At 43.9% G+C, this 27823-nt stretch overlaps 1 protein-coding gene across 2 annotated transcripts; it reads left to right on the top strand.

Moving 5' to 3' along the window:
• On the top strand, positions 1-27823 carry G3BP2 (G3BP stress granule assembly factor 2). Of its 2 annotated transcripts, XM_068680454.1 has the most exons (12): positions 1-151; positions 7260-7378; positions 11581-11662; positions 12569-12742; positions 13678-13768; positions 14563-14665; positions 16603-16783; positions 17728-17826; positions 22176-22278; positions 23427-23555; positions 23758-23876; positions 24864-27823. In XM_068680454.1, the coding sequence occupies exons 2-12, from the start codon at positions 7284-7286 to the stop codon at positions 25134-25136; spliced, it is 1449 nt and encodes a 482-aa protein (XP_068536555.1). In that variant the 5' UTR covers positions 1-151; positions 7260-7283; the 3' UTR covers positions 25137-27823. The 2 variants fall into 2 exon arrangements, with proteins under 2 accessions (XP_068536555.1, XP_068536556.1); XM_068680455.1 differs by lacking the exon at positions 17728-17826.

Raw genomic sequence — 27823 nt, forward strand, 5'->3', positions numbered from 1 at the left:
CGCCCGGCCCGGCCCCTCCCCTCCCCCCCCCGCCCGGCCGTGCCGCCCCCGCCGCCGCCGCCGCCGCCGCCGCCGCCCCGCTCCCGTCAGCGCCCAGCAGGCCCCGGGCGGGACCCGCAGCCCGCCCCTAGCGCCGAGCCCCTGCCCGCGGGTGAGCGCGGCCGTTACGGGGTGAGGGGGGGGGTGGGGGGGTAACGGTTGTAACGGTCGCGGCGCTGAGGGGAGAGGGGAGAGGGGGAGCGGCGGAGGGGGACGGGGAGGGGGCTGCGCGCCCTCAGCTCGGCGGGGGAGCCCTGAGGGGAGCCCTGAGGGGGCCGCTGAGGCACCGGGGCCTCCGTGCGCGGCCCCCCGAGGGCTGCGGGGAGACATCGGTACGGAAACGCCGCCCGGAGCCGGGCCTGGGCGTGCGCTGCGCTGCGCTGCTCTGCCCGGCCGGTGGCACCCCTAACGGGGCTGGGGCTGGGGCTGGGGCTGGGCAGGAGGCCTGGCTGCCCGCACACAGGGGCTGCTCCCAGCCCCTCTCATTTTGCTGTTGCTCCTCCGAGCAGCCCGGTAAAGGTCACTGCAGCTCCAGCCCGGGGGCACAGGAGCAGCCCCCCGGCCAAGCTTTTAGCTCCCTGGGGCCCGGAGCTTTGTGCCCAGCGGCGCTGCGTGAAAGAACTGACACAGCAGAGGGTGAGGGAAGATGAGATGATGGCTCGCTTCCAAGCAAGAAGATTGGCTTCATTTTGTAGCGTTCCTGATTGCGGTCTCCTCTGTGGCTTTGGCAGTTCCTGAGCCCTCTGTGCCTTGTAGGTGCTGCAAGTTCAGTGTGCAAGCGTTCTGCTGGGTTGCAGAAAGAAGCGTGAAGACACCAAAGGTATTTTTGATCCGTTGAGAAATGGAGTACATTATTTTGTTCGTAAATCGATTCTTGTGCAGGTAGGCTACTTATGTGTAACCGGTGCACTTAAAGCCAGCTCGGTGTTCTTTGACCTGTGATCTGATGGAGGAGTACAAGGGGAAAGATGATTTCCCTTAATAAGCTTTTCTTTCTAATGTAAAGCACATTTTCTATCTCAGGGTTTTCTCATTTCTCTTATGGGTAGCTTTAATTAGGGAGCAGTAGCAGAAGGAGATCGGTGACCAACTTAGTGGGATGGTTTCACTGCAGTGTAGGCCACGCTGCCCTACTCGGTGCTGTGTGGCAGTCGTCAAGTGAAGTAACATGGAGCAAGCTCTCTGATGTACACGTGAGTCCCTAACAGGAGGACAGATGCGTTATCACAGCGCTCTGACCCGGTATGGCTTTGTCAGCTTGCCTTCTTACCTGAGAAGGTGTTATTGCTGACAAACCGGTGTTGTTTTTGAAGTTCATTTGTCATTACCAACGCATTGTGTGTTTGTTGTGTGTAAGTATGCCTGCAGGGCCATACCTGCATCAGGAAAGCTTTCTCATTCCTGCGGGAACATCCTGCTCCCAAACTTGTTCTGGACTCTGGTAGCTTGGGTTCAAGAGACATAATCCCTGTTTACCATTTGAAATGTTCTTATAATATTGTAATTGGCAGATTTTGGCTCGCTGTGGAGAAGTATGATCTGTATCATATGAATTTTTCATTAGCAGAATAAAATCTTCTGTGATAGTGAAGCTTAAACTGGAGAGAAAACGGAATGAGCCGACCATTCAATCTACTTATCTGCTGGTGTCCTTATGGATAAAATGTTTTTCTGCATGGAACTGAGGTTTCAAATTATGCATCTACAGCCACACTTAAAGAGTATCTTACAGTACTGAAAACATGCTGAGGAAACAGCATCTTAACACGCAGTGTTGGATTTGATTTTTCCTTCTCATTGTAGCAGTTGTGACACTGGATGTCATTTCTTTTGAGAGTGTTTGACAAACGAAGAAGTGCTTTGCAATTTAGGGAGCACGTGAAAGGACTAACGTGTCAGACTAATTGGTGTATCTGCAGAGAGCCCAGAAAAAAGGCACTGAACCTGGCACTGGATGGCAGCACCCAGGGAGATGTGGCGTGGTTTCCCCACAAAGGTGGTGCCGCTACCTGCGATTCCTGGGGCTGTCGTGCAGGTGGGTGTCAGCTCCTGGAGGACACAGCTCAGCTGCCCAGGTGCTAGTCCGCTGTGGTACTCACATACCTAAAGTACATGGGGCTGCTAAGCTCTTCTCAAGGAAAAAAAAAATAATAAAAAACATTACCACAGAACAGCTTGATTGGAAAGAACTGTATGTTGTGCCTTGGGGCTCGGCCAATTCAGATGGGATTGGATTAGGTAAAGGAGATCATAAAGTAATGTGATTCTCTGAGATTACGCGGGTTTGCTGGCCCTCGCTTGCAGACAGAGGATGATCTGAGCACTTACCTTGCAGAGCACGAACAAAAGAAGGTGGTTTCGGTAATGAACTGGGTTGCTGGGGACTTTCACTTGCTCTTTCAGTATTTTTCCGGTGTAGTTGCTGCTTGTTTCCATCGAGCCCAGAATACCTATTAGCCTCACAGGGCTTTTATTGCAGATGCCCCAGCTTGGACTGTGAGCTGCAGTTTGCTTCTGGAGCCCGATTCAACGTTTTACAGTAGTAGGATCTCACGTGGATCCCAGTAGCAAGCACACCTTTGTAAGGCAGTATTTGGCCTTGACACGAGCTGCAGGAGCCTGGATTTAAGAACAAACCATGCTGTGGCAGGTTGGTGTGAAACTGTAGCTTGGTAGCCGGGTGCCTGTAGTCATGCAAGAACTGCTGTAGTCAGAGTTTGGAGGATGAGACTTCCATGTTAATAAACCAAAAAATAAAAAATAAATTCAATAATTCCTCTAAGGGAATAACAGAAAACTTGCATTTATTTTGGGGGAAAAAAAAGGTTTCACTAATGTGAGAGATCTCACATGAGCAAGATGCATGCTGGTGGACATTTTGACTACCCAGCACTTGGTGGCCTTCAGTATTTGAGAAGCAATCGCTGCTGCCTTCCTGCACCGACTGGTGAGTGAGTGGTAGGTCTGTTCATTTCTACCACTCACCCCCGCAGGAAGGGTTAACAAACACAGTTTAATAAAGGCAAGTTTTGTGTCTAAAGAAGATTGCAGGCTGAATGAATTTGCACACTATTAATTCAGTGTGCATTGAAGAAATTATTGCAGCAGTAGATACCCGGGTGTTTGAGCACAATAGTCCCAGTGTCAGCTATGTCTCCATCTTTTATCTCTGAACACTTTCATCTAGTTGCAAAGGCTAACTCCCTTTGGTTGTCATGGCTGACATTTGCTATCCTAGGCGATCAAAAGATACTTTTTTGCAGAGCTGTCCCAAGTCTGTAATAATTTCGTACCTGAAATTAACCAAATGTAGCTTTGGTGCTGTCACAAAGTTACACTAACATTGCTGGTCATTTCAGCGTTATCCTGCAGTTGCTTTTCAAAAGAAAACCTCCTTTCTGTTTTGGTTCATTTGCTTATCTTCACGTGCAAATAACAGTTCGTCTCTGTGGTAACTCTCTGTTTGCTTTTGTTTTCTTGCAAAGAGAGCACGGACATAACAGGAGTTTTTCAAGATAGGGCTTGGTTGTTTGAGGTAACGGTGCCGAGCCTGTCTGGTCCTGTCTGCAGACGAGCAGCGATTGCACGAGTGTTCATGCGACTTCATCTGGGTAGCTCATGCCTTTCCTCAGTTTATGGCATGGAAAGGGGTCCGTTAGCACAACAGTTGTGCTGTCAAGAAACCAGCAGACAAATTTTTGTAATTCCTGGTGTTGCCAACACTGTTTCAGTGTTTTCTTTTTGGCTAGTACATTCTCTAGTGCCTCGAGCGCTAAGTTCTCATTAAGACGCTTTCCCAAAGACAGCTCGGGCTAATCTAAAAATGTTGTTCATTTTATTCGAGTGAGAAAAACGCTCAGATTGCTTCTTAGCTGTCATTCCTCAACTCGCAAGTACATACATACCTATGAAAACTGGAAAAAGAGCTTTTATACAGTGCATATCTGTGGGCCTTCCATCAGTGCCCAGCAAAACATGGAGATAACAATGGGTTTTAAGTTATTTAAACAGTTTTCAACCATTTTTAACTGTTTAAATTGTTGGTACAGATCAGCAATTGCCTTCGCTGGCAATTTAGCTTTTGTTGGAAATTTGGCAAGTTAAGTTTTGGCTTCAGTTTCCCTTGGACATTCACTCTAAAACCCTCAGGCCTGCTTAGACTTGGGCTTTGAGGAGGCATAGTACTAATTGGGACATGTGGAGATTGAAATCTTTTGAAAAAATGGAAAGCATGCAGTACCTGCATTTTTATTTTACTGCCTTATCATGACTTGGAGACCTGAATGCTTCGTAAAGCCTTTGGCAGTTTGGTCTGAGAGGTGCTGCAGGAAATAACACAAGTAACACCGAGACAGCTGAAGAGTTGTACTGAGACATCCTGTAAAATACCAGCATCCTGTGATATAAACTAGTCATGCTGTCACTTGAACCATGGATGGGGGGGGACTGCACCCATCTTGTTTGGGATGTAGACCCAGTTCTCCCCCAGGTTGTCAGGGAAGAATTGGCTCGGTGTGATCATTGCATATTTGCCTTTCTCAGATCTTCTGAAAGGTTTCGGCGGCCTTTCCTGAAATAGCACAGCTTCCAATGAAGAAAAGATCTAGTGTGATCTGATGTCGTGTAATGACTTGTCACAGATTATTATGTTTTGTACCCAGAGGCATTTTCAGTGTTCCTTGTGGTATGCCAGCAATTTGTTAACATATGTACTTTGCTTAATGCTATATTCATAAGAATGTGTGCTGCCTGTGATCTGCTTTTTAGCAGGTTCTGCTTAAAAAAAGGGAAAAGTTTCAAAGCTCTGTCCTTGTGGACTCTGACAAATGCTTGTGGTGATCATTGTTCCGTGTTCATCACCTGCTGGGGGTCAGGGCAGCAGCAAAACTTGTGTACGTACAGAAATCGCTCTTTTAAGGTTGGTTTCTCAATAAGATTCCCGCATGTGTGCCGTTGCTGTAGGATGAATCAGGTCAGGAAGATCCTCGAGCTGTTCAGATTTTGTTTATTTGGAGGATCCAGTCCTGGACATGGGCAAGGCTCAAGCTGCTGGCGTCCGATAGCATTTGGGCCGATGTTTTTTAAACCTGATGATCAAAATGGCTTCCGACCGGGGTCGCTACGAGTCTCAGCTAATGCTGTGCTCCAGAGTCTTGGAAGGTTATAACTGAGATTTTGGATAAGCCTAAATAAGTTTTCTGCTTCCTTTTCTCCTGGCTTGAAATTTGTATTTCAGGCTTTGCCTACTGCCTTGCCGGCACATTTGTGAGGCTGCTCCTTTGGGTGTGATTCCTGCCAAACGGCATTTGGTAATGGATCTTGGTGTTGCCTTGTGGCTCTGCTGGACAGCTTGAGGTTGTTTTGACAGTCCATTACAAGTAAACTTCTTGAGCTAAGTATAGTTTTTATTTTGTTTTTGTTTGTTTGTTTTGTTGTTGTTTTTCATCAGTTCCCTACTGATGGAGGATATGGTGTGTTTGTGGTGGCGTTCCCATGTACGTTACCTTTAATTCCAGGCTCTTCTGAGCTGAAGTGAACTTGCAAATTTCCCCATGTGCATTTTGTCCTGGCCAGCTGTGACTGGGAGCAATCCTTTGTATTGTCCCTTGGGCTTAGGTTATTTTGATAACAAAGCAGAAATCTCATTTTAGGATTATCTCCAAGTTCAAAAATTTGGTTGCTTGGTCATTTTTGCCTGCTGTCCTGCCTGCAGGTTTGCTTTCTGAAAGAGAGAAAGTAGGCAAAGCTTTCGTTCAGAAGCTGGGGGTGATCTCATGGGGGACTTGAAGCACCGTAATGTGAGCCCATGGGTAAGAACTGACCGCACTGTCAGCATCTGAAGGTTGTGTTCAATGGTACAAAGTCCAGCACAGTACCAAACGTTTCTCCAGGGGCAATGGTGGGGCTGTTCAGCACCTTGCTGGTGATGTGGATGATGGGCTGCAGTGGTCCACAGCAAATTTTTGGAGGGATAGGATGGGGAAGGTGGCTGACAGTAGCGTCAGGAAGTTCAGTGAAGGGAAATGACCGAGTCCTAAATGCGGGTGGAAAAACTCCAGGGACAAGTCAAAGCTGGGAGATGACTGGTTAAGAAGCAGCTTTATAGAAATGGATTTTGGTGTCCTGGCAGAAGAGCTGAGCTTGAGTCAGCGCGCTAATCTTGCGGTGATGAAGGGCGATGGCATTACGGGCAGTGTGAGCAGAGGTGATTTGTCCTTTCCAGTTGCCCCTCGCAACATCCAGACTCATCCAGGACAGGAAAGGAGCTGATGGGTCAGAATGGGGCTGGCCTAGGACCACCAGGGCTGCTGGGGCTGGAGCACCTGGAGAGAGGAGACTCAGAGGGCTGGGGAACAGAGACCGGGCTGATAAATGACTGCTGCTTTCAGCTACTTGCTGGGAGGATGTGGAGCTGTGCTTCTCCCAGGTGGACCATGTTAAAATAACGGCCAGCTTGTCCAAATTGTAAGCAGAAGTTGCATATTGCAAACATGTAAATACTTCTGCAGAATTTGTTTGAACAGGCAAGGTGATACAAAAAGGTTGTTCTGTGCTCAGGGGGTTGAAGCAGGTGACCTCCAGACGTCCTTTCCAACCTAACTTATTTTTTCTGTAGCAAATATGAAATGCAGCTAGCCTGGACACATGGAACCTAAGGCTTTGGTCATCTCTGGGACGTATTGGTTTCTCTTCCCAGTCTTCATGGAGTGTGAATCCAGCCTGTGGATTCACAACTTTATTCCAAATTCACAGTATCAGTGCTACCTTCTTTGTACTACGTATGTGTCAGGAGCTTTTTGAAGCAGATCTGCTTTGAGATAAAGAAATGTTACTGGCTGACTTAAGAAAATGTGTTCATGTTCATTTTGTAGTGCTCTTGGTGTTAGATTTTTAGTTTGTCTTCAGTTTATTGCCAAAATGTTAAATAAATAGTGCTAGACACTTAAAAGTATCGTTTTGGGGCAGGGGGTGGGAAGTGCTTGTTTTAAAAGGGACTTAGCAAGAATTGATGTGTTAGTGCTGTTCCCTCTTAGTCAAAATAGGATGTGAACTGACAGACATCTTTTTATTCAAAGGGAGGTCAGGGTGAGTTAAGTTCCTGAATTAAGTTCCCGTTCATATAGTTGTTTCACTTCTAATTTTATTATGCTCATCCTTTTATGAGGAAGATGTGATACACAGCCTTCTTTTCAAACTAACACAAATATTTTTAATTACAGCATTCGACACTGTGTACCAAAGAAATGGTGATGGAGAAGCCAAGTCCCCTGCTCGTAGGGCGGGAGTTCGTGAGACAGTACTACACTCTTCTAAATAAAGCTCCTGACTTCTTGCACAGGTAATGCTCTCACGCTGAAGTACCTCATCTTTTGGAACAAAAGTGCGTACTCTTCATCAGAAATGAGATACTCAGAATTTCTGAGTGTGGCAGGAAACTGACCTGGCTAACCTCTGGGCTTTTGGAAAATAATTCATCTTAAAAAAACTCTTCAGGCTCTAGAACCAAATGTGGCCCATGTTTACAAGGTATTTCCCTCATGAAAGGGAGAGCTATTTCTTAACTGATGTGATGGTAATGTGGACATATTGCAGAAATAGTTTTATAAGAAGATAGAAAAGGAAGGAGCGCGGCAGAGGGGGCACTTGCGTGCATCACCTAAGATGAGCACAATAATAATTTCAGGATACTGTATATTTTATATTGCCTCTGGGGAGCTTTTATCCAGATACTGATTGGAGATATAAAAGTCAGGGCCCGGACAAGGTAGGTGACCAGTTCAGTAGTTTTATTTACCTGTGTCCACTGTTTAAGCGGTACCCTGGATGTGATCCTTCCTATTTTTTCTTATGACATTTTTCATTGGCTACATGCAGTTTGTCATGTAAGACTTTGCATTTCCACATTTGGACTTAGAGCAGCGCTGACTTGTAAGAAATAACATTGAAAGTAGTGTTGCAGATGTTGGTTGTGTTGGGTTTTGTTCCTTTTTTTTTTTTTTTTTCTCTTTAAGCAATCACTGCTTGGATTGCTCTTGTCTCAGAACTTGACATAAGGTTGATGGTGAAAAATTGAGCTGTTTGAGAACAAACTGGAGCTCCCTGACAGCTAGCTTAATATTTCAGCCTTTTGAATGATGTTGCTTTTCACCTGTAGCTTTGAGGTGGGGAAAATGAACTGATTTTGTCTTAAGTGACTGAAGTGCTGTAGAACCATGTTTGTTCTGTGTTTGAATTTAGATTTTAAGGTGTGGGATTGTCCAAGCAGTGGATGTTGGGCTTTCCTTATCTGCATTGCCAAGTCTTACAGAAATCATAAGCAGCATTGTCAGTAATGGCAGATTTTTTTTCTCTGTTCCTGAAATTTCAACAAAATGGTTGGATCAGATCAACACCTGGACAGACATGTCCGTGTCACGCATCGATACCTGATACATGAACTTGCTGCTTGCTCTTAGAGAGGACTGTGTTCCTTACACGTCTTTTCTGGGTGATGTCCCCAAATCGCCTGCAAAAGCACCTTGGAAAGCCAAAGTTGGTAGGACAGCTTTCTTGGGAAGTGTGCTGTCATTTTACCTCAATTCCCAGAAAGTGTTTGCATAACCAAAGGGACAGAGAATTAGTATGTAAGGGATGATTAGGCTGTGCTTTACAGCTTAACACCAGAGGTAGAAGAACTCTCACCATTGTACAGTGAGGTTGCCTTTTCCTTTTTGTGACATTTCTGTTTCGGTGGCAGTTGAACGTTGGGTAAATCACCCATGCCTCACACGTGGTGTTGAAAATAATCTTTGATTTTGTTCACAAGAGCGTTTACCTGTAATGATAGTGATTATAACCGTGGCTGGACATGGAGGGGAGTAGATGTGTGTTTTGATTTAAAAAGCAAAATACTGCTGCTTTGTTTCTTCCCTAGCTGCTTCAGAGAAAAGCAGGCAGCTGTTCCAGGCTGGCCTTCCCCCTGCTTCCCCTTCATATTACAACAGTAATTCTGTTCCATTGATATTAACGTGAGCTATGGGAGCATTATGGAGCTGGTGTTCCCAGTACATTGGGGATGTTTCCACTTTGGGGTGACACAAAATTGGCAGAAGGCTACATGTGAGGAAATAATGCTTCTGTGGAGACATGTAGCATGTTGAGGGTGACTTGAGTGCTTTACAGAAGGCAGTAGGGTAGGCAGTACTCCCAGCCCTCTGTCTCAAGCTGCACTCTAAAAGTTCTGAAATGCAGCTCGCCAAATTGTGCTGTGTGCTTGGTACGTTGAGTGGGAACGGGCAACTCCGTAGCCTCCAATTGTCCATAGAGCCCTTTTATCACGGGCTGTCAACCAAGAACTCAACAGGATTTTTCTTCTCGTTTGAATTTGAGGGGCTGCGGGTGACTGGCTGGTTACCTGCTGCCTGGAGTGACCCTGCTGAGGTTGGGGATCTGCAGTGGCAGCCATCCCACAAACTCCCCTGTGCAGATGGCACTCTGTGCCTGAGCACTCTCCTCTGTTCATTTGAAAGGTGACACGAGCGTCACCACGGACAGCAACTGTGAAATTTCTCTTAAATACCTCTGCACAGATTGTCCTAGAGGTTTGATCTGGTTTGGGTGAACAAGTTATTAGCTAGCTGTTTGTTGAGCTGCATGAGGAGAGTATCTTCCAGGCAGTTTTCACCTCTGCCACCGCTGTCCCTTTTTCGGGGCTGCATGGGTGGCTGCTCCTGTCCAGCAAGGCTTGGATAAGGAGGTCATTTATCTTTGTGTTCTTTGGCTGTATGTTGTGTCTGAGTGGGGCTCTTCTGAGAGAGCATCTTATCTATGATCTTTCTCTTGCTGTTAGTCTAAACAATGACTTGCTCACTGCCACATAAAGGTTTTGGAGTCAGGGCTTCCCAGAGCTTGATGTCAGAAGAAAAAGGATTTATTCTTGCAGTGAGTAAGGGAGTTTGGTAGCAAGTGGTAATGCGCTTGGTTTATCCTACTAAAAGCTTGAGAAACGCACCAAGTCCTGTCATTATGCTTTATCCAGAGCTTATCCACAGCTTTTGAGTATGAAGAGATGGGTTCACCCTCCAAGTGGGTTTTAGTCAGTGTAGTTGCCATGCCTGGCATGCTTCAGATGAATTTGTGTGGCTTTACTGGCTTCTTAACTTAAAATGGATATTTCCATTTAACTAGGGACTCAGTGGGTGCTCTTTTCCTAATTTGCAGATCCTGCTCGTGTTTTCTGCCTACCAGAGAGTGTGAACAGTTCGTTAAAAGCAAGTTAAAACTCCTGGTCTCCCTCTGAAAGCACTTGGTAGGATGTGCTGCCTGTCAGAGGGCTTGCTTTGAAATTTAGAGTTGGTAGATGTTTTCCCATTGGTGCCACAGAACTTTTGTTTGTCTTTGCTGTTGGAAAGTGCTAGAGCACGCTCAGCAATTGGGTTATGCAGCTGGTACCAAAGAAAATAGTCAAATATTTCCCAGAATTCTTTCTGGACACTAAGGACATCATGGGAGTTAAAATCTTGGATGGGTATATTCAAGCAACTAGAATTGGAAGGAGTTTCTTGGTTTAGTGGGATAAACCAAGAAATGGCAAATGCCCAAGTTCAAGTGTTTAATTCCATATTTTAACATAGCCTGTGTGCTGGCTTGTTTGGCTAGGTAGAAACAGTCTGTATCCCTTCTGTTCTGGGTGAGAACGGGCTGGTGGAAACACTTCAAGGAAGTGATATTTCATATATAAAGTATAGGGGTAGGTAATAGTGGTGTGCTGTAGAGAGAGGTGAAGTACAGGAATTGAGACCTCCTGGCAGTCATTGCCATAGTAAGGCTTCCTTCTAAATAAGAAAGGTGTGACATGATGTGTTTGCCTTATCTTTTGCTATTTTGCCTTATTTTGCTATTTATGTAATTTTACAGAAGCTGTTAAACATTTGTCACATGCTTTATAAGCTGGCAATAAATATTCAAAACAGAACTTAGACTGTTCTAGGCTCAAAATTTATTCAGTTGTGGTGCCTAAAAGAATTTATTCTTCTCTAATGCCTCAGAGTTCGGTAATGAGCTCTTTGGCCATTGATTCTGAGAAATGTCAAGTGTAAAATTGCAGTCGTGTGTACCGGAGAGATGGGATGGATGGGCAGGTGGGGTGGCTGGTCAGTCGAGCTGCATAGGCGGCAGCCAGGTCAGAAGCCCTCAGTGCTGTCAGAAGTGTTGAAGAGGACCGGGGTCCAGAGGAGAGGTGGTTCCTCCCCAGGGTCACGTGTTGGGGTGAGTGTGACTAACCCAGGCAGGTGACTTCAGTTTTGGGGGAGCCTGTAGCTGAAACAGCCACCTTGACCAGAACGGGCAAGCTGCACTTCTGAATGTTCATCTTTTTTGTTTCTGTAGCCTTGGAACCTGAGACATGGTGGGTATATCTTGAATCATTGTTTGCCCTGACATTCCTACTGCTTTGAGCTCTGTAATTTGTGGCTAAAACACTTGTTGGATTTTGTTCTTGTTTTTTTTTTTTTTTTTTTTTTTTTCATTGGCATGAATTTCATTACATCTCTTCACTTGCAGGTTTTATGGCAGGAACTCTTCTTACGTCCATGGAGGACTGGATGCCAGTGGGAAACCGCAGGAAGCAGTGTACGGTCAAGCTGTGCGTATCCAAACTGGTCCTGAAGTCCTCACTAACGTGCAGAGCTTAATGTATACATCAGTCATTTTCTGTAATCAGTTAGTTGGACTTGCTTACCTGGGCAATAGTATATTCTGGTACTGCCTCCTCTTCAGAGGCCTAAATGTTCTTGGTAGTTGATGCTGTTACTGTGGGTTGCGTTTGATAGATCAGCTTTGCATCTGGCCTGCAGAAATGATATTTAGGGTGGGAAACAAAATCAAGAGGACCTGTTAGACTAGCCCTCTAGGTGCATCATGTTTCAGTTAGACGTGGTTTCTAGGTGAAAGGACTTTGATCTTGGGGAATTAAATTGAAATCTGTATGTTACCAAATTCTTCTCTGGGTGGATGTGTCTTGTAATGGAAGATAACTTCAGAAGAAACAACCTAAGTCCAGAAAAAGCATTTCTTTTTGCTGTGGCTGTAGCTTTTTATCAAAATGTTTGGCACCTAGGAGCATCTGTCCGTGTGGTGGCTGCATCTTTGAGCAGTGTTGCTTTGAGACCAGACCAGGTTTTGTTGCTTCTCTTTTCAGCAGCAGAACCTGGTTTGGCAGTAGAAATATCATGACGGTGCAGATGCTACTCACTGCTGTGATGTTTGGGTACTTGATAGATGCATAGAGGTGTGTTTTGTTTGTTTTTTTTTTGGGGGGGGAGGAAGTCAGGAAGGAGGGTTGTTTGTTCGTTTTCTTTTTTTTTTTTCTTTTCGTTCTAAGCACAAAATCACGTGAGCTCATGTAGATTCTTCACAGTGAAAGATGGTTCAGGTTTCCTATATTTGCCTTTGCGCTTCAACGGGCTGCTTTTTGATATTAACAGACACATTACAGCTTCTCAATAGGTACAGAACTCAATGTAGTTAACATGTAACTGTCTGCTTCTAGGAGATACACAAGAAAGTGATGTCACTACAGTTCAGTGAGTGCCACACCAAGATCCGTCACGTGGATGCTCACGCTACTCTGAGCGATGGGGTGGTTGTGCAAGTTATGGGGGAGCTGTCGAACAACGGGCAGCCAATGAGGAAGTTCATGCAGACTTTTGTACTTGCTCCAGAAGTAAGTATCAGCAAGATTGTTTTTAACTTCTAAGAGCAGTGATGAAAAACTGGCCTGTGAACACAAACTGCCATACCGGGACAGAAGATACTGTCGGGCTTTTAAAGCTTACCCCAGAGGCTATCATTAAATAATAAATAAATAATTAATAATGCCCACCAAACCATTCTGTGATTATGTGTGTGCAGAGGAATGAGTGTATAAGGCCTGTCCTGAACTTTTTTAGATTTGAGGTATTGTACTAGTAATGCAAATAGAAATTGAAGCTTGCTTTTGGCAACTGCTATTTTTACAAGTGAAAAAATACTGGTCAGCTCTGCAGATCATGTCTCCAGTGTAGTTCTATACTTGATTGAAGTTTGCTGTCACATGTAAGCATGTCACTGCTTTGCAAGTTACTGCTCAAATTCACTTCTGAGTGAGAGCAGAGCTGTGTTGTGATAAAGAGTCACTTCTATTATTTTTTTTTCCTACATCTTCCCCTTTTTCATCACAAACTATTGTGTGGCTGGTTGATCATTCATGTTTTAGAACCTTGTTGATTTGCTTCATTGTTTTTCTGTGCAGCAGTTTAAGCATACAGTCACCCTGTGGAATTTCATTCCTTTTTTTTTATTAAAAGGCTTTAGCAGTACAGAAAATTCCACAGGTGACTTGATGAAATGGAGGGGCTTACCTTTAGGCAGTACCTATGACTGTTGTGAATTAGCAAAGTGTTACTTTCTGCTTGAAATACTGTTTTTAATTTGGACAGAAGTTACCATTCAGTCGTTAGCTTAAAGAAAAGATGTCACTTGGAAAATGCCATTATGAAATAATCCTATTCCAAAATGTTGGCATGTACCCCCAAAGCTTAGACCTCTCATCCATACGCGTTGCTGACTGCTAATGTATTGTATACGCAAAAAAAATAAATGCCTGTTGCTCTTTTACAGGGGTCTGTTCCAAACAAGTTCTATGTACATAACGATATCTTCAGGTACGAAGATGAAGTATTTGGAGATTCAGAAGGAGAACTTGATGAAGGTGAGAAGAGCTGTACTTGTGGTGTTAATTTTGTGCTGTTCTATCCTTCCAGTCCCTTCAGGGACTAAACTGGCTTAGGGCAGACGAGGCTTGGTACAGAACAGAAATAGTGAGTAATAGCACATTGCTGCAGCTCAGTTTCATTCAGTAGACTTGGTTTCTCTGCTCAATCAGATTTGTAGGTACAGTGCTCTGAATAAAATTTAACTGGCTTTTCACTCTGAGCTTTCTCTTTTATGTCATCATCACATTGAGTAGTTCATTTCAATCCGTTGGCTGAACTTGGCTTTATTGTTCTGGATGGGTTTTTTCCCACCTTGTCCACTGAGCCCAAGAGAGTACAACTGGAATGTACGTATGTGTGCATTCTGAAGCTGGAATTTCTATTATCTCAATAGAATAAAATAGAACAAAACACCTTAGGCAAATCATTGCTCTTCTATTTGAGGTTTATCTTCTTAGTTTTAGAAACTGTGATTTAAGAGCTAATAATACAGTGTTTCTCTTTTACTGCCAGCATATGAAAACCATCTGCTGCTTTAAAGATCCTTAAACCCTCCTCCCAGAACTTCTTAGCAGCAGTATGTCGTTAGTGTCTCCTTTTTGTGGAAACAATAAGAAACAAAGCCTCTTGAAAGAACAGAAGGGTCTTCCATCTCTCCTTGCAGCTAATTCTTGCCTTATTTTGTTGATGAAGCGTTCCTTTGTTTACTACTAGTTCAACATGCTTGTATTTTAAGTGCAACTTGCATATGCTTGCAGAGGTGTTCAAGGAATTTTTTCTCTTGTGTCAGAGTCTGAAGAAGAGGTGGAGGAGGAGCAGGAGGAAAGACAACCATCTCCTGAACCGGTGCAAGAAAATGCAAGCAGCACTTACTATGAAAACCACCCTGTGACGTAAGATGTCCATGTTATTATGTGGCAGTGCTTTTTTAAGGAAAAACTGCATTTAAACTGGTGTGCTGTGATCTGTGTATGCTATGTTAACATTATTTTTTAAACATTGGATATCAAATGGAGAGAGGAAGTAGTGGATGTTTTCATGTTCACTGGTTGTTTTCACTTCTAGTTACAAATGTGAGGTGAAAAGGTAGTAAATACATTTATGCATGTGCTTAGTGTAGTTTTCATCATGTAAAATGTAATGTAGTCTTCATCTATTGAACCAAAAAACAGCAACCTGAGGGGCTCCTGGGAGTCTCTGAGGGAGACAGACAGGAGGTGTACACCTGCCCCTGCTGATGCCCAGCAGCCCTCTCCGAGGTCCCTACATGGGGTAGTAGCTGACCCAGCTGCTCACCTGCAGGACAGAGGGCTTGACTGCCCACAAGAGGAAAGGGGCTGGACCCTCATCTCGGCTCAAAGCAGAAAGAGGTGTCTGCCCCTGACACCCACGGTGCCACCAACCCCCACAGTGTCCCTGGGTAATAGATTCGAGGCTCTTGGGCAGGAAAATGAAAAGGTTGAGGGTCTGGATGGTAATCAGAACCCAGAAAGCAACCCTGAGAAGCATGTCAAGGTTGGGGGAAGTACCAAGCATAGGGAGCGGGGCGGGGCAGGGCACTGCATCAAAACCAGTGCCCCCAAAAAAGGGCGGAGAGTCTTAGTGATTGGAGACTCCTTGCTGGGGTCCCTTCCAACCCCTACAATTCTGTGATTCTGTGATTAAACTAAAATAGTGAGTTGGTGGTACAATGGAATTTATATAAACAGATGACTTAACAAAAGGGTGGTTAATGATATATTAGTCCTCAAATTTAGCTGGCACTTAAATCTGAGAGGAAAAATGGATTTTTGAGAAGTTGCTGTATAGTTGTACTGGAAGAATAGGCTTCTGTCCTGAGTGTCTTAAAATCTAAACAAGACAAGAAAAAAAGAAGTTTCCTTATGTTTTTATGTGAAAAATATTTTTTGTTATGTTTTGAACTGCTTTTTTCAGAAGTTAGGTATGTGTTTCAGACAAGCAGAACTGACTGGATTCCTTATTCAAAAAATAAGTATGTTTATCAAATTATTAGAGGATGTCCATTAAGTGCATCAGCAGTAATGCTACTTTGCTGCTGCTGATGTAGTGCTTTTCATGAGAAATCTTATGGGAGAATGGGATCTGCTGAAATTTTGGCAGTGGCTTCTTCAAGATTCTGCGGGGAGTGTTTGAGGCTTTAAAGAGCTATGCCAGGTCTTATCCTTGGGTTACTGTGCCAATTGGAAAGAGCTTAAAAATGCAGTAGTCATTATTTAGGCATATGGTAACTCATGGCTGGAGCTGCGTAGGCAGAAGTATGTGGAATTTGGTAAACTTTGGGGGTGACTGAACAGAGAAGTGAATAACTTCAGGCCCCTTATGTTTCATGTACACAGAGTGGAGAAGAAGGTGCATGTAAATTTCAATAAGTAAGACTTGCAGCTGCTTCTGTAATGAACTTTTATGGCACTTCTGTAAATAAGCTGCTGATAGCCTTCCAAAATCAGCTTCGTTTCTGTGTATAGCTTAATCTTCTGTTGGTCTCTCATTGTGCTGCTTTTCCTTTTTTAGGAGCAGCAGCTCTTGAGTTTAGTATATATTCCTTTCAGGGCTTATATGTCTGTGTAATTTTCAGATTCTTTGCAGAGAAAAGTATAATGTCTTCACTTCAGCAAAAGTAAAATGTGATTTAGTATGCAGCTACAGGAGTACAGCTTAACTTCTCACAGTATCATATATGTAGGTACCATATGGTCGCAACTGGAAACCAAATAATTTTCAAACCAGTCATTACCATAGTATAACTGAGAAACAGCCATAAAATGTGAACCAATTGAAAAACTGCATAAAATGCATTTGATTATTGTAGCAATGGGATAGAGGAGGCACTGGAAGAATCGTCTCACGAACCTGAGCCAGAATTGGAATCTGAAACAAAACCTGAGGAACTGAAAGCTGAAGCAGAAGAAAAGACCCTCGAGGAGTTAGAAGAGAAATCTCCTTCTCCACCTCCTGTAGAACCTGTTTCATTACCACAAGAACCACCAAAGGTTAGTTACAAGCCATATCTGTGCTTCTAGGTGCAGGTGGTAAACGAGGAGTCTTGGTGTTGAACTTAGTCTTTTCGAGTGGCCAGACTGGTATCTCTTTTCAGGGTCATGCTGTATGAACAGCTAGGCTTGAAGCTTGAACTTGTGAAATTTCGCCAAAAAAAAGAATGTTATTTTTCAGTGTTGCTCATTACCTGTTGTAAATGCAATGTTTGCAGAGTGTGCGTGTGGTTTTATGCATGTGTCAAACTTTTTAAATGTGGAGTTAAGATATGGTTTTAAAAAAAAAACTCAGGAAATGGGAACCACTGCTCTTCCTAGGGGGAAAAAAAATAATAAAAACACAATGCATGGACACTTGGAAAATTATAGTATAGGTCTAAAAACAGTACGAGGGCTTTGACTGTCTCCCTTAGAGGCAGGCTGCCTGTTCCAAAAAACACCATGAATGCCATGCGTCGTCTGGTGTGGTAACACGTAGGGAGTTTGACAGAGATGGGAGGAATGGATGAAAGCTGGAGAGAGGTTGTTTTCCAGCTCCAGTATCAGTCTCCCGTATCTCTCCAATCCTGTTTCTCTTTTGCATTTTTACCTCTAACTCCTGGCACTCACTTTGTTCCATTGCGCAGAAGACGCTTAATGCAGCAGGGTTTTCAGTCCTAGGTTTGGTTTCATGATGGAAAGCAGTGATCTGGGGATGCTGAGGGAACCACGCTCGCCCAAGCAGCAGTAGCGAATATGGTACACAACTGCTACATGCTGATGAGTTCACAGACAACTACAACTGCAAATCCTTCCTTCTGTATCCTCGTTATAATGCTAGCGCAAATGTTACTTAACAGTCAGATGTGAACCAAAAGTGTATTTTCAGCGGACAAATTTCCCTGTAGGATTGTCAGTGGTTTGCCATGATTAGTAGCCTAGGTTTGTTGCATTTCCTGCAGGCTTTCTCTTGGGCTTCAGTGACCAGTAAAAACCTGCCTCCTAGTGGTACTGTTTCTTCCTCTGGAATTCCACCCCATGTTAAAGCACCAGTCTCACAGGTAACCCATCTGTGAACACCTTGGATTGTCTCATTACTTCTGCAAACTGCTTCAGTTTTTAAATTAACAGATCAATTTGTTTGACTTACGTTGCACAAATGAATTGTGTCTTAAATGTTACTGCACTCACCTTCTTGTTGCAAGTGAAGGCACGTACACTTACCTGGTGTAACTTTGGGTGATGGTAATTTTAAAAACTGCTGATGTGGAATCAGGAAATGACTACTGATATTTTGACCTATCTTACTGGGATATGGTTTGGTTTATGAGGAGAGAAAAAAACCACTTCCCCTGTGTGACAGTAGTTTCCTAAAGAATGTGTGGAAGGGGGAATTTCTTCTGGCAGAAGTGCCCCCGCAGTAAAAGGGATTACATCAATTTTTGAGCACAAGCAAGTTTGCCTTGAAAGGGTCACATCTACAGAAGTATTTTGGACTCCATTATCCATTTACAATTACTTTGTCACAGAACCCTGTACCAACTTATGACTGTGTGAGGAATGGAAGGATTCACATTTCCTGGCCAGGACAATGCTGTCTTCCCATTCCTAGGCTGACTGGGGGAGGAGGGCAAAGAGGACAGAAAGTTTGACCAGGTGATAGCTCATGCCAAGCTGGTGCGAGACGGCCTGAGATTCTGAATTCAGCCTCCTCTATGCGTACCAAACCCCCTCAATATAAAAAATAGGTGCTTTAATCTTTTCTACTGATGCCATATTCCAGAAGTACTGGATGTTGTGAGTACCTCATGTCCACCTTTTTACAAAGACTGCCATTTCAGTAGAGCAGCTGGGTTATTGCAGCTGCTGCTTTTGCACTGATTTCCTTTTTTTTTTTTTTTTTTTAACTGACAGAGGAATCTGTCTAGGATTGCCCTTCAGCTAAGTGCATGTGTAACAAAACAACAACAGAAAACCAGGAAACATTCCTTGTTTGGTGTTGCTTCTGGTCTTACCGCTGTTGTGGAAATCAGATAATGGCTGTGTGATGGGTTGGGAAACTCATCTGTTTTCATCAGTTTCAACAGGGCTTTGAGTTATTCAGGTGGTATTTGAGCAGTAAAACTCTTTGTTCTAGTACAAAATAGATTTTCCTTAAGCAAAACCAAAAACCAGCTTTGTTTTGTAATGATGATTTATTTAAAGTAGCGAGGCTGGATTTTTGTTACATGACTGCAAGTAGCATTTAAAATTATCCATGCAGGAGAGTCGTAGAACACAGCTTATAGACGTTCCCTTAAACTCACATGATGCCTCTGCAGCTCGTCATGCTCTTTACCTCTTAGATTACTTGTGCTGTGGTTTCATGTTTAAGTAGTTCTGCATGGAATTTTCTGAAGTAGGAAGAGCCTACGCTTGGCTCTTCTGGAGACAGAATTAATCTGTTCCTAGCTCCTTAGTTTGCGTTCTTTTCAGACAAGGTGTTCAGAAAGCTGGTGGAAAAGATGTCTAAAGAATTTCTGCAAGGGGTTAGTGATCAGTGGCAGCCTTGTCCCATTCTTTCCGATTCCTTGACATTGGATACTATGCATGTAAATGAGGGCAGAAGATGGCACCAGTGGATGAGTGACTCCATTGGGTGTTGTTCGAACCAGCAGCAGTGATGCTACAAAGCAGCCAGTAACTGCCCTTCTCATTCTTTTCCCCAACGTCACCTCAGTTTGCCCTCATAAATCAAGTAGAAAATCAAGCCCCTGTGGTATAAAGTCAGAACCCCTTGAAGGACTGTGTGTGTACTCGTTTGGCAGTGATCCAGCTGCAATTTGTTCACACCTGTGAGGTCAAACAGCTCAGCATTCCTGGCTCCCGTTTCTGTAGTCATATTGAGAAGCTGACGGGGAATGATGTCTGCCCGCACTGATCAACTCAAGCGTCCCTTAGAGCATTTTCGGGTAGTCAGACTCTGTCACTGGCTGTCCTGGAGATGCCAGAGGGGTGGAGGTAGGCAGGGTGCTCCTCAGCTTCTGTCTTTTGACATGGAAATGGTGAGTTAGGGAAGGATCTGTTTATGGAAGATGCATTGCTTCAACTCCTGAAATCTCTTGAGATTCTGGATAGATTTTCTGCAGAGGGGGTTGTGTGTTAGATGGAGCCACACGTAAATCCCATGTATTTTAAGGCAGACTCAGGCTTTATGGACTTGAGTCTAAGAGGAGAAGGAACTGAAAGGTGTTTTGTTGTTTCACGCTTCAGGTGCTTTGGGCATTTTTAGATCTGTAATGCCCTTGTGAAGGTGACTGAGTGCCTCTTAGTGGGTTTCATGGACCACATTTACCTCAGGCAGGGCGGTAGCAGTTGTGTGGTATACATCCTAGCTAGCTGCTGGCAATTAGGTGAGAGACGATCTGCTTATTTTCTTGGTTTTGTTTCATTTGGGGTTTTTTGTTGGTTTGCCTTGCTAGTAGGTTGTTTGTGTGCATGTGTTTCCACCGTGGGAGGCATTGCACTGTAGAGAAGCTTTTAAAGCACGTAAGATTGCAAAACCAGAAATGTACCAGCCTCTGGAGTCTCCTGTTCTCTTGCTCTTCCTTCCCCATCCTCCTGTCCCTTGGGAATGATTACTTCCAAAGTTTGTGAGTGAAGGCTGACCTGTGGTTGGTTTTGCTGTGGTTGCCAGTAGCATTGCTGTAGCATCAAGAGACTGCTTTCCCTTCCACTGTGAGCTCCAGGAGAGAGTTGGGACAATAGCTTCTTCTCTTTAATTGTTCTCTACGCCCCAGTAGGCTGAGGTTTGTGGCATACTTGGCTCCTGGGCTCGAGAACTCCTTTAGTCCTGCTTGTCTGCTAAGAATCCTTATTCTGTGGCTTCCACTCCAGTCTCTGTGCTGTCTGCAGTCAGCTGCTTTTTAGATTGGAAATGGCAGCCCGTAACAGGCCTCTTGTGATGCTGACGTTAATGACAGTAGTTTGGGGGAGCACAGTTTTGCAGCAGTGTTTTCCCATTGAGCAGCACCAGAGAACTCTGCAAAAATGGGTGGTGCTGATTAGGGAGCAGCTAGTGAGGTCAGCTGGTGGGCTGGGAGAGAGAATGTGTGTGGTAGGTGAGAAGGGGAGCGGAGGGCAAGGCAAGCGGGTGAAAGTTACCCATTTTTTGGGATTTAGCAGAAGGACATCAGGGACTTAACAAGTGTTTTGCTATGGGTGGTGGCAGGAAGGAGTGTTGAAGCCTGATAGTGTTAAGTCTCTAGGAAATCATGGTCTGAAGGCCTCGAGTTTTTCTTCTGAAGTACAATTCCTCATGCAGTAAAAATGTGTGAGGAAAAGATGCCAGGGGAGCTCCAGTGACCCACGAGGAGGTCCGATGAAGGAATGCTTTCTGTAGGAGACAAAGCTGATTTTTCCAGTTTATTCTTAGGGCTGAAAAACACCGTAGAAACGTTGGAAGGATAAGCTAATGCCTAGCTAGGTAGAGCATGAGTGATAAGAGGGCTGAAACGCTGATTTGGTGCTGAATAGCAGGGCGTTTCTTGTATAACATCGTCTCTTTACCATGCGAGGTTCTCTGACTGTAACTGGCAGTTGTCTCAAGTCCTCAAGGAAAATAAGGGAGATGTTTAACATTAGCTCCTTTTCTGTAGTAGTATGGGCCTGTAGCCATTGGCCTTGTAGTTAACCTTCCTCAGAAGCTCCTGTTCATCAATGTGTTCCTAAGGATGGGTTTGTTTTTCCAAGATAAGAACCCCGTGCAGCAGCAGCTGCTCCACTGTCCTACAGAAGATGGAATTTAAAACATGTTGTATATTGCGTCAGTAGCCAGCAGGCCACATAGAAATATTTTTGTTGCTTTTGTCTTTTGCAAATTACCTTTACAAGCAGTATTTGGTTGCAAAAGTTTGAATGTATGTTTCCTAGTCCCTGAGAATTTTAAGGGTGTATTTTGTGGTTGTGTTGTACCAGAAATAGCATAATTGGAAAGGCTTGTTTTGTTTTGTGCTTTCTTTTGGGCTACCTCCTAATCCATGAAGTTGGAGCTTGGCATGAGGAAGCTTTATTCAATCCATCAGGATTTCAGTCAGGTTGAGGGATTCTTCAGTTATGGGGTGTTGGGGTCTCAATGCCTGGTCAAACATGGAAAATAAAAAGCCATGCTATGGGGAGACGTTTTGACGGAGAGATGCTTGCTTTGCACCTCTTAGCAGAGATAATTGAACACTGCAGTCCTGGATTGGTACAGAGGAATTTAAAGAGATGAAAAAATGTATTCCCAAACACATTTACGTGGATGTGTATCTTGCAGAGTTTGTGTTGTGCATGCCACTTACCTGTGTCTTGTGTTGTTCTGTTTTTTGTTGTTTTACTAGGCCTGTTCTTTAATACATGGCATTTAACAATGTGTGTTCTCCTGTTTCAGCCAAGAGTTGAAACTAAACCTGAAGCTCAGTCTCAGCCTCCTCGTGTACGTGAACAGCGCCCAAGGGAAAGACCAGGTTTTCCACCCCGAGGACCTCGGCCAGGTAACGTGGGACAGCTTCTGTGTCTGTTTGGGGCCAGTCATGAGAGGCATCTCCTTCGGGGATCTGGTCTGCAGCTGTGTTGTATTTGGCTGATAATAAACTGTCCGTTCCCACTATCTTCAACTAGAAATGGGGGAAAACGGTTCCCTGTCCAAGTCGGTGATGAATTGATGCGAAGATTAGGCATTAATTCCGGTCCTCTGTGTTGGTGAATTCTTTTTTAAGTCAGGCCACTCGCTTACGTGCCTGAACACCTTTTATGCAGTTCGATACAATTCTGAAAAGGTAGTCTGCACATAGGATGTGTTTTGTTTTTTTTTCCCCATGTTATCTGATTTTGCTGAACTTCAAAAGTGAGAGGTCTTAAATGGCTGTTGTTGTGGCCTGCGCTACTCTTTGTTTTGGAATAAAACCTTTCCACCATCTCAACCTCAGTCAGTTAATAATTTTAGATGCGTTTTTCCGGCTTGTATAGTCTCAAATGGTGAGCAATCTTACCTTCTTAAGAAAACCATTTAAGCAAGCTAGTAAGCTTTTTGTAAATGGGGAAATGGAGGAAAGGGGTACGTATGACCCCTGTCGTATCTGAGGTACAGAAGGGGTGATAGTGTGCTGCTGTCACACTGCAAGGCAGGAAATGGTTTAGTAGGGAGATACCAGGAAAGATTTTCATCTGGTACGGTGCTAAATAAACTTCAGCTGAGTGTGGGAGAACGTACGGAACTCTGGCTTTTGTTTGGGACAAAATGGTGGAAGATGAAAGACAGAAGAGGTGACTGGCAAACACGATTTTTAATGAGTGCAAAAATACAGATACTGTTGTTAGGTTAAGGAAGTGATGAAAAAGTGACTTAAATCCAAATATTAAAAAAAAAAAAAAAAATCAACCTACATTATAATAACTAGCAAACTCCTTTTGAGCATGATTGCAGATACAACAGGAACATGACAGAATTATTAGGACTATGTAAGAGGAAGGTAGTATCCCTCCCCCCCCGTCATCCATGGTAAACAGGAGTTGGAGAGCTTGAAGGTACAGAAGTGTTTGAGCGTGTGTGCCTGGTGCTTGTGCACATTTATGTGTTTGTTGGAGTCCACACAGAACTCTAACCTTGGTGGCTCTCCCTTCTTCTTTCTGTTCCCGGTAGGGAGAGGGGACATGGAGCAGAACGAGTCGGATAATCGTCGAATAATTCGCTATCCAGACAGTCACCAGCTCTTTGTTGGGAACTTGCCGCATGATATAGATGAGAGTGAACTGAAAGAGTTCTTCATGAGTAAGTAGCAATTTCAGCTGCAGAGACGAAGGAGAAAAACAGATGCTTGTCCTGTGTTGAAAAGGCATGTAGCACTCGCTGTGGCCACACGGGGGAACTCTACGTGACGTAACCCCACGAGTGTTATCTGAGAAGCAAGGAGAGGTAGCAGAGCTGACACTGTAAGTTTTGGTAACGTGGCTTTTCCCTTGTGCTTTCACAGGTTTCGGAAATGTGGTAGAACTTCGCATAAATACTAAAGGAGTGGGAGGAAAACTGCCTAATTTTGGTTTTGTGGTATTTGATGACTCTGAGCCGGTCCAGAGAATTTTGGTTGCAAAAGTAAGTATTAATCGCTGAGCATCCATTGAAGGATGCCCTAAAACTCACATAGTTAGGCCTATTTAGGCCAGGCTGGACATCAGGAAGAGGTTCTTCACCAAGAGGGTGGTCGTACACTGGAACAGGCTCCCCAGGGAAGTGGTCACTGCATCAAGCCTGTCTGAATTTAAGAAACGATTGGACTGTGCACTTAGTCACATGGTCTAAACTTTTGGGTAGACCTGTGCGGTGCCAGGAGTTGGACTCGATGACCCCTTATGGGTCCCTTCCAACTCGGGATATTCTATGATTCTATGATTCTATTCTAGTTCATGCCACTGTTGTTTCTGACATTCATTCATAAACACGAGTTGTAAGAAAAACAGGCACTCTGTGTGAGTAGTTTGGGCCTACTCAGTCTGTCAAGAGTGCTCTGTGGCTTACGTGAGCTATGCCAGCATTCCCCCAGCCGTGTCGTACTGAATTCAGGGATTTTACCTCGCACTTCAATACCACATGGAACTGAACGCTTACTGTTAGAGACCCCTGTAAGCTGAAAGCTCAGCATGTGAATTTTTGAAGGGCATGTTGAGGACATGTAAATTCTGTGTCCTGGGGCTGAGAGAAAGGAGCCAAGTTATTTGCAGCTGTGACTTGAGGAATTGGAGAGGAGAAAACAGCCATTGCCATTTCTAGTATGCGAGTCAGACCTGGCAGAGCAGTTCTTCAGGAGCTTAAGCTTTGAAGCAGAAAGGTTAAAGACAACCCCTGCCCGTAGTAAGGAAGATATTTTAATTTTTTGCATGCCAGATGAATTAAAAAATGCTGTTCCATTGACTGCAGGCAGTTAGGGCTAACACTGTGTGTCGCAGGGAACTGTTAGCAGTTAGTTTTTGTGTCTGACTTGTAAGTGAGGCACGCAGTGAATGCTGTGTTTTCATACACATTGTATAAATGGACTTTGTGAAATGGTGACTAACGTGTGCCTTGAAAACTCTTCCCTATAAGCCTATTATGTTCCGGGGTGAGGTGCGCTTGAACGTAGAAGAGAAAAAAACAAGAGCTGCTCGTGAAAGAGAGACCAGAGGCGGAGGCGATGATCGTAGGGATATTCGGCGCAATGATAGAGGCCCTGGGGGTCCCCGTGGAATAGTGGGTGGTGGCATGATGCGAGACCGGGATGGAAGAGGACCCCCGCCGAGAGGTGGCATGGCGCAGAAACTTGGCTCTGGACGAGGAACCGGGCAAATGGAAGGCCGCTTCACAGGACAGCGTCGCTGAAATCTCCACTGTGGGCAGACAGTCTTGGCAGTGGTACATTATCCATCGTGTTTGCATTCTTGTTAATTTTTTTTGGCTTTGGAATGTGACACAGCCCTTCTGATCATTTCTTTGATGTGAAAGCATCCTTTGGTTTCCGGTTTAAATTGAGGTGGACGTTCTTTCCCCAGTTTCACAACAGAAGTCACGCTGTTAATTTATAAATGTAGACTTGGAGAATTGAGGACTGGAAAATCAAAAAAAAAAAAAAAAAAAAAAAGACCAGTAAACTATCTGCAACAAAAGTGAAACAAAAGTGAACTAAAGGACATGCCCAATAGAATTCAGGTCCTTGCAGTCAAAAACCCTCTGCTGCACATTTTGTGTAAGTGTTACTGTTTCTGCCTGTTACTGTTGGAAACACAAATAGTGCAATTTGTGCAATTGGAGAAGCTTGCCTTTTTTTTTTTTCTTTTTTTTAGAACACTTGGCTCCAAACAAACTCGTGTTTACGCACTCATCAAAATGCACTAATGGGTACTCTGAACTCATTTATATTGACATCTGCAGGAGGCATCGGAGGAAAAAAAAACCCTTCATCCTCTTATTCAGACAGAATAGCTTGTGAAACGATGCGGGCATCTGATCTGCTTGCTGTGACCAACATATGTACACACACAAACCTTAACAAGACTACAAGTTTATTCCAGAAGGAATCCATTTAGCTGTAAACTAAACAGAACCCAGAGTTTCCAAGTCGTAGTCCCGAGTACTAAGCAAGTTTGATAGCTCACGTCAGATTTTTCTATCTGCCCCTCTTCAGTACAGGGATGGCTGCTCAACACACTCCTCCTTCCCCTTTCCCCTTCGATAAGCATTGTACAGTGAAAACTGTCTTGACTGTATTTGAGTTCTCTGGTAATGTAATAAGCATGATGGTGCCTTCTATGAATACATCATTCCAGTCTTGCTGGTGATTTTGTACAGTATAGTGTATGAATTACTGTGCTGCAAAGCCACTCGGCTGCAAAGCATTTAAAAGAAATCATTGAAAATTGTATTAAAAATTGCAGTATCTTTCAATCAGTAAACGTTGCTAAAATTATCATCCACCTTGCTCTTCAATTAACAAGTTCGTCTGTTCTTTTGCAGAGGGGGGGAAGGGAGGAAGAAGGCATCCAAGTAGTCTCCAGGTTGTCTCTTCTCTTTAATCAATGTCAAAGTTACAGAAATCGGAAATGAAATCTCTCTTGGACATTTCAGAAGCCAGTCGAGAATGGTGAACGTTTTGGGCCAGCTCGTAATCAGTAGAACTGAGCATCCTTTGTGAGGGTGAGCATATCAAATGAGGATACTGCAATTTTCAGAGAACAAAATAGCAGCTCTTAAGTATTTGCATTTTCCAGTTGTGCTTTTTTTTTAAACTCTTACTCATTTTGCACATTACTCTCAGCTGAAGTTGACATTGAGTGGCTCCGGACTTAAGGATAGAAAGGAGGCGTCCTCTTCTTCAGTATTACTTGTGGGTTTGTCCAGTTGAGAGGTCTGTTCTGGGGTGACGTTCTGGAGCACATTCCCATGAACTGCAGCTGCAGCAGACAGGACAGTGCAGCTCGGTGCTGGGGCATGCAGCGAGCACCTGGCTCCGAGGCGTCAGGAGTAAAAGAGGGTGTGTGTTGGCGTGTGAGTCTGTGCGAGTGTGACCACTTAAAGCTGCTTCTAAGCATGGAAGACCTCAAAAAAACAGCAATTTCAAGCAAAAGCAGATAGAGCGAAATATCAATCTGTCTCTGGATTATGCAATCATTTGCTGTTTTCAAGTAAGCTGGAAGATTTTGCACATACTTTACAGATACATTAGGCAAAGTGAAATGGCATCTGTCTGTTTTCTCCCAGACTCGAGGTCTTCTGTGTTTCATGGTAAGTCTTGCACTATTTTCATACACTTTTTTTCTGGGGCACATTTCTTCTAGTCTCCATTTTTTTGTTTCAGTTTTTGGTTGAAAGTCTCTTGCATTTTCAGCTGTTACCCGGAAATCTATAGTACTTGAACTGCTCGGCACACAACGCAACTTAAGTTTGAAGCCTTCAGACAAATTGCTGTCTTCAGTTAGCAGTTTGCCACTGGTGTGTTTCTGTAGGGTTTTTGTTTCCTTTTTTTTCCCCTTTTGTAGCGTGATGGTGTTTTGCTGCCACCTATTTCATTTGTATGGCAAATGGCACTGGGAATAATCTCAACAACAAAAAATGGAGTATTAAAAGAGCTACTGAGCCATTCAGCTTTCTGGCTTGCTTCTTGTTTAAGTGACATGAACAACCATTGGAACGTCATCCAGAGAAGTTTACATGGTGATAGTTCACCTGCTGTACTGTGGACTTTTACATGTTCTCGACCCTCTTTATAGTAAATGTACCTCTTAGAGCAAAGGAAGGGATTCGCTGACCATTACTGTTAGTTGCTGATTTGTGGATGGTGGGAGTATTTTGTCATTACGGTTCTATTTCAACAAACTTGGCTGACCATCTTGGCTTTAGTAGTTATACAAGACAGTGGATTACCATCTTTATTGCTGTAACGTGTCAAGCATTATATGCTAGTAGATTCTAGTTTAATTGTTGCAGGTGGGAAGTATTTTTACCTTTAAGTTTCCATTCTGAATGTGTTTTGACTAAACATACCAATAAACTACTGATGTCTGCAGCATTTA

Source organism: Anas acuta, chromosome 4, assembly GCF_963932015.1.
Source record: "Anas acuta chromosome 4, bAnaAcu1.1, whole genome shotgun sequence".
Lineage (NCBI taxonomy): Eukaryota > Metazoa > Chordata > Aves > Anseriformes > Anatidae > Anas > Anas acuta.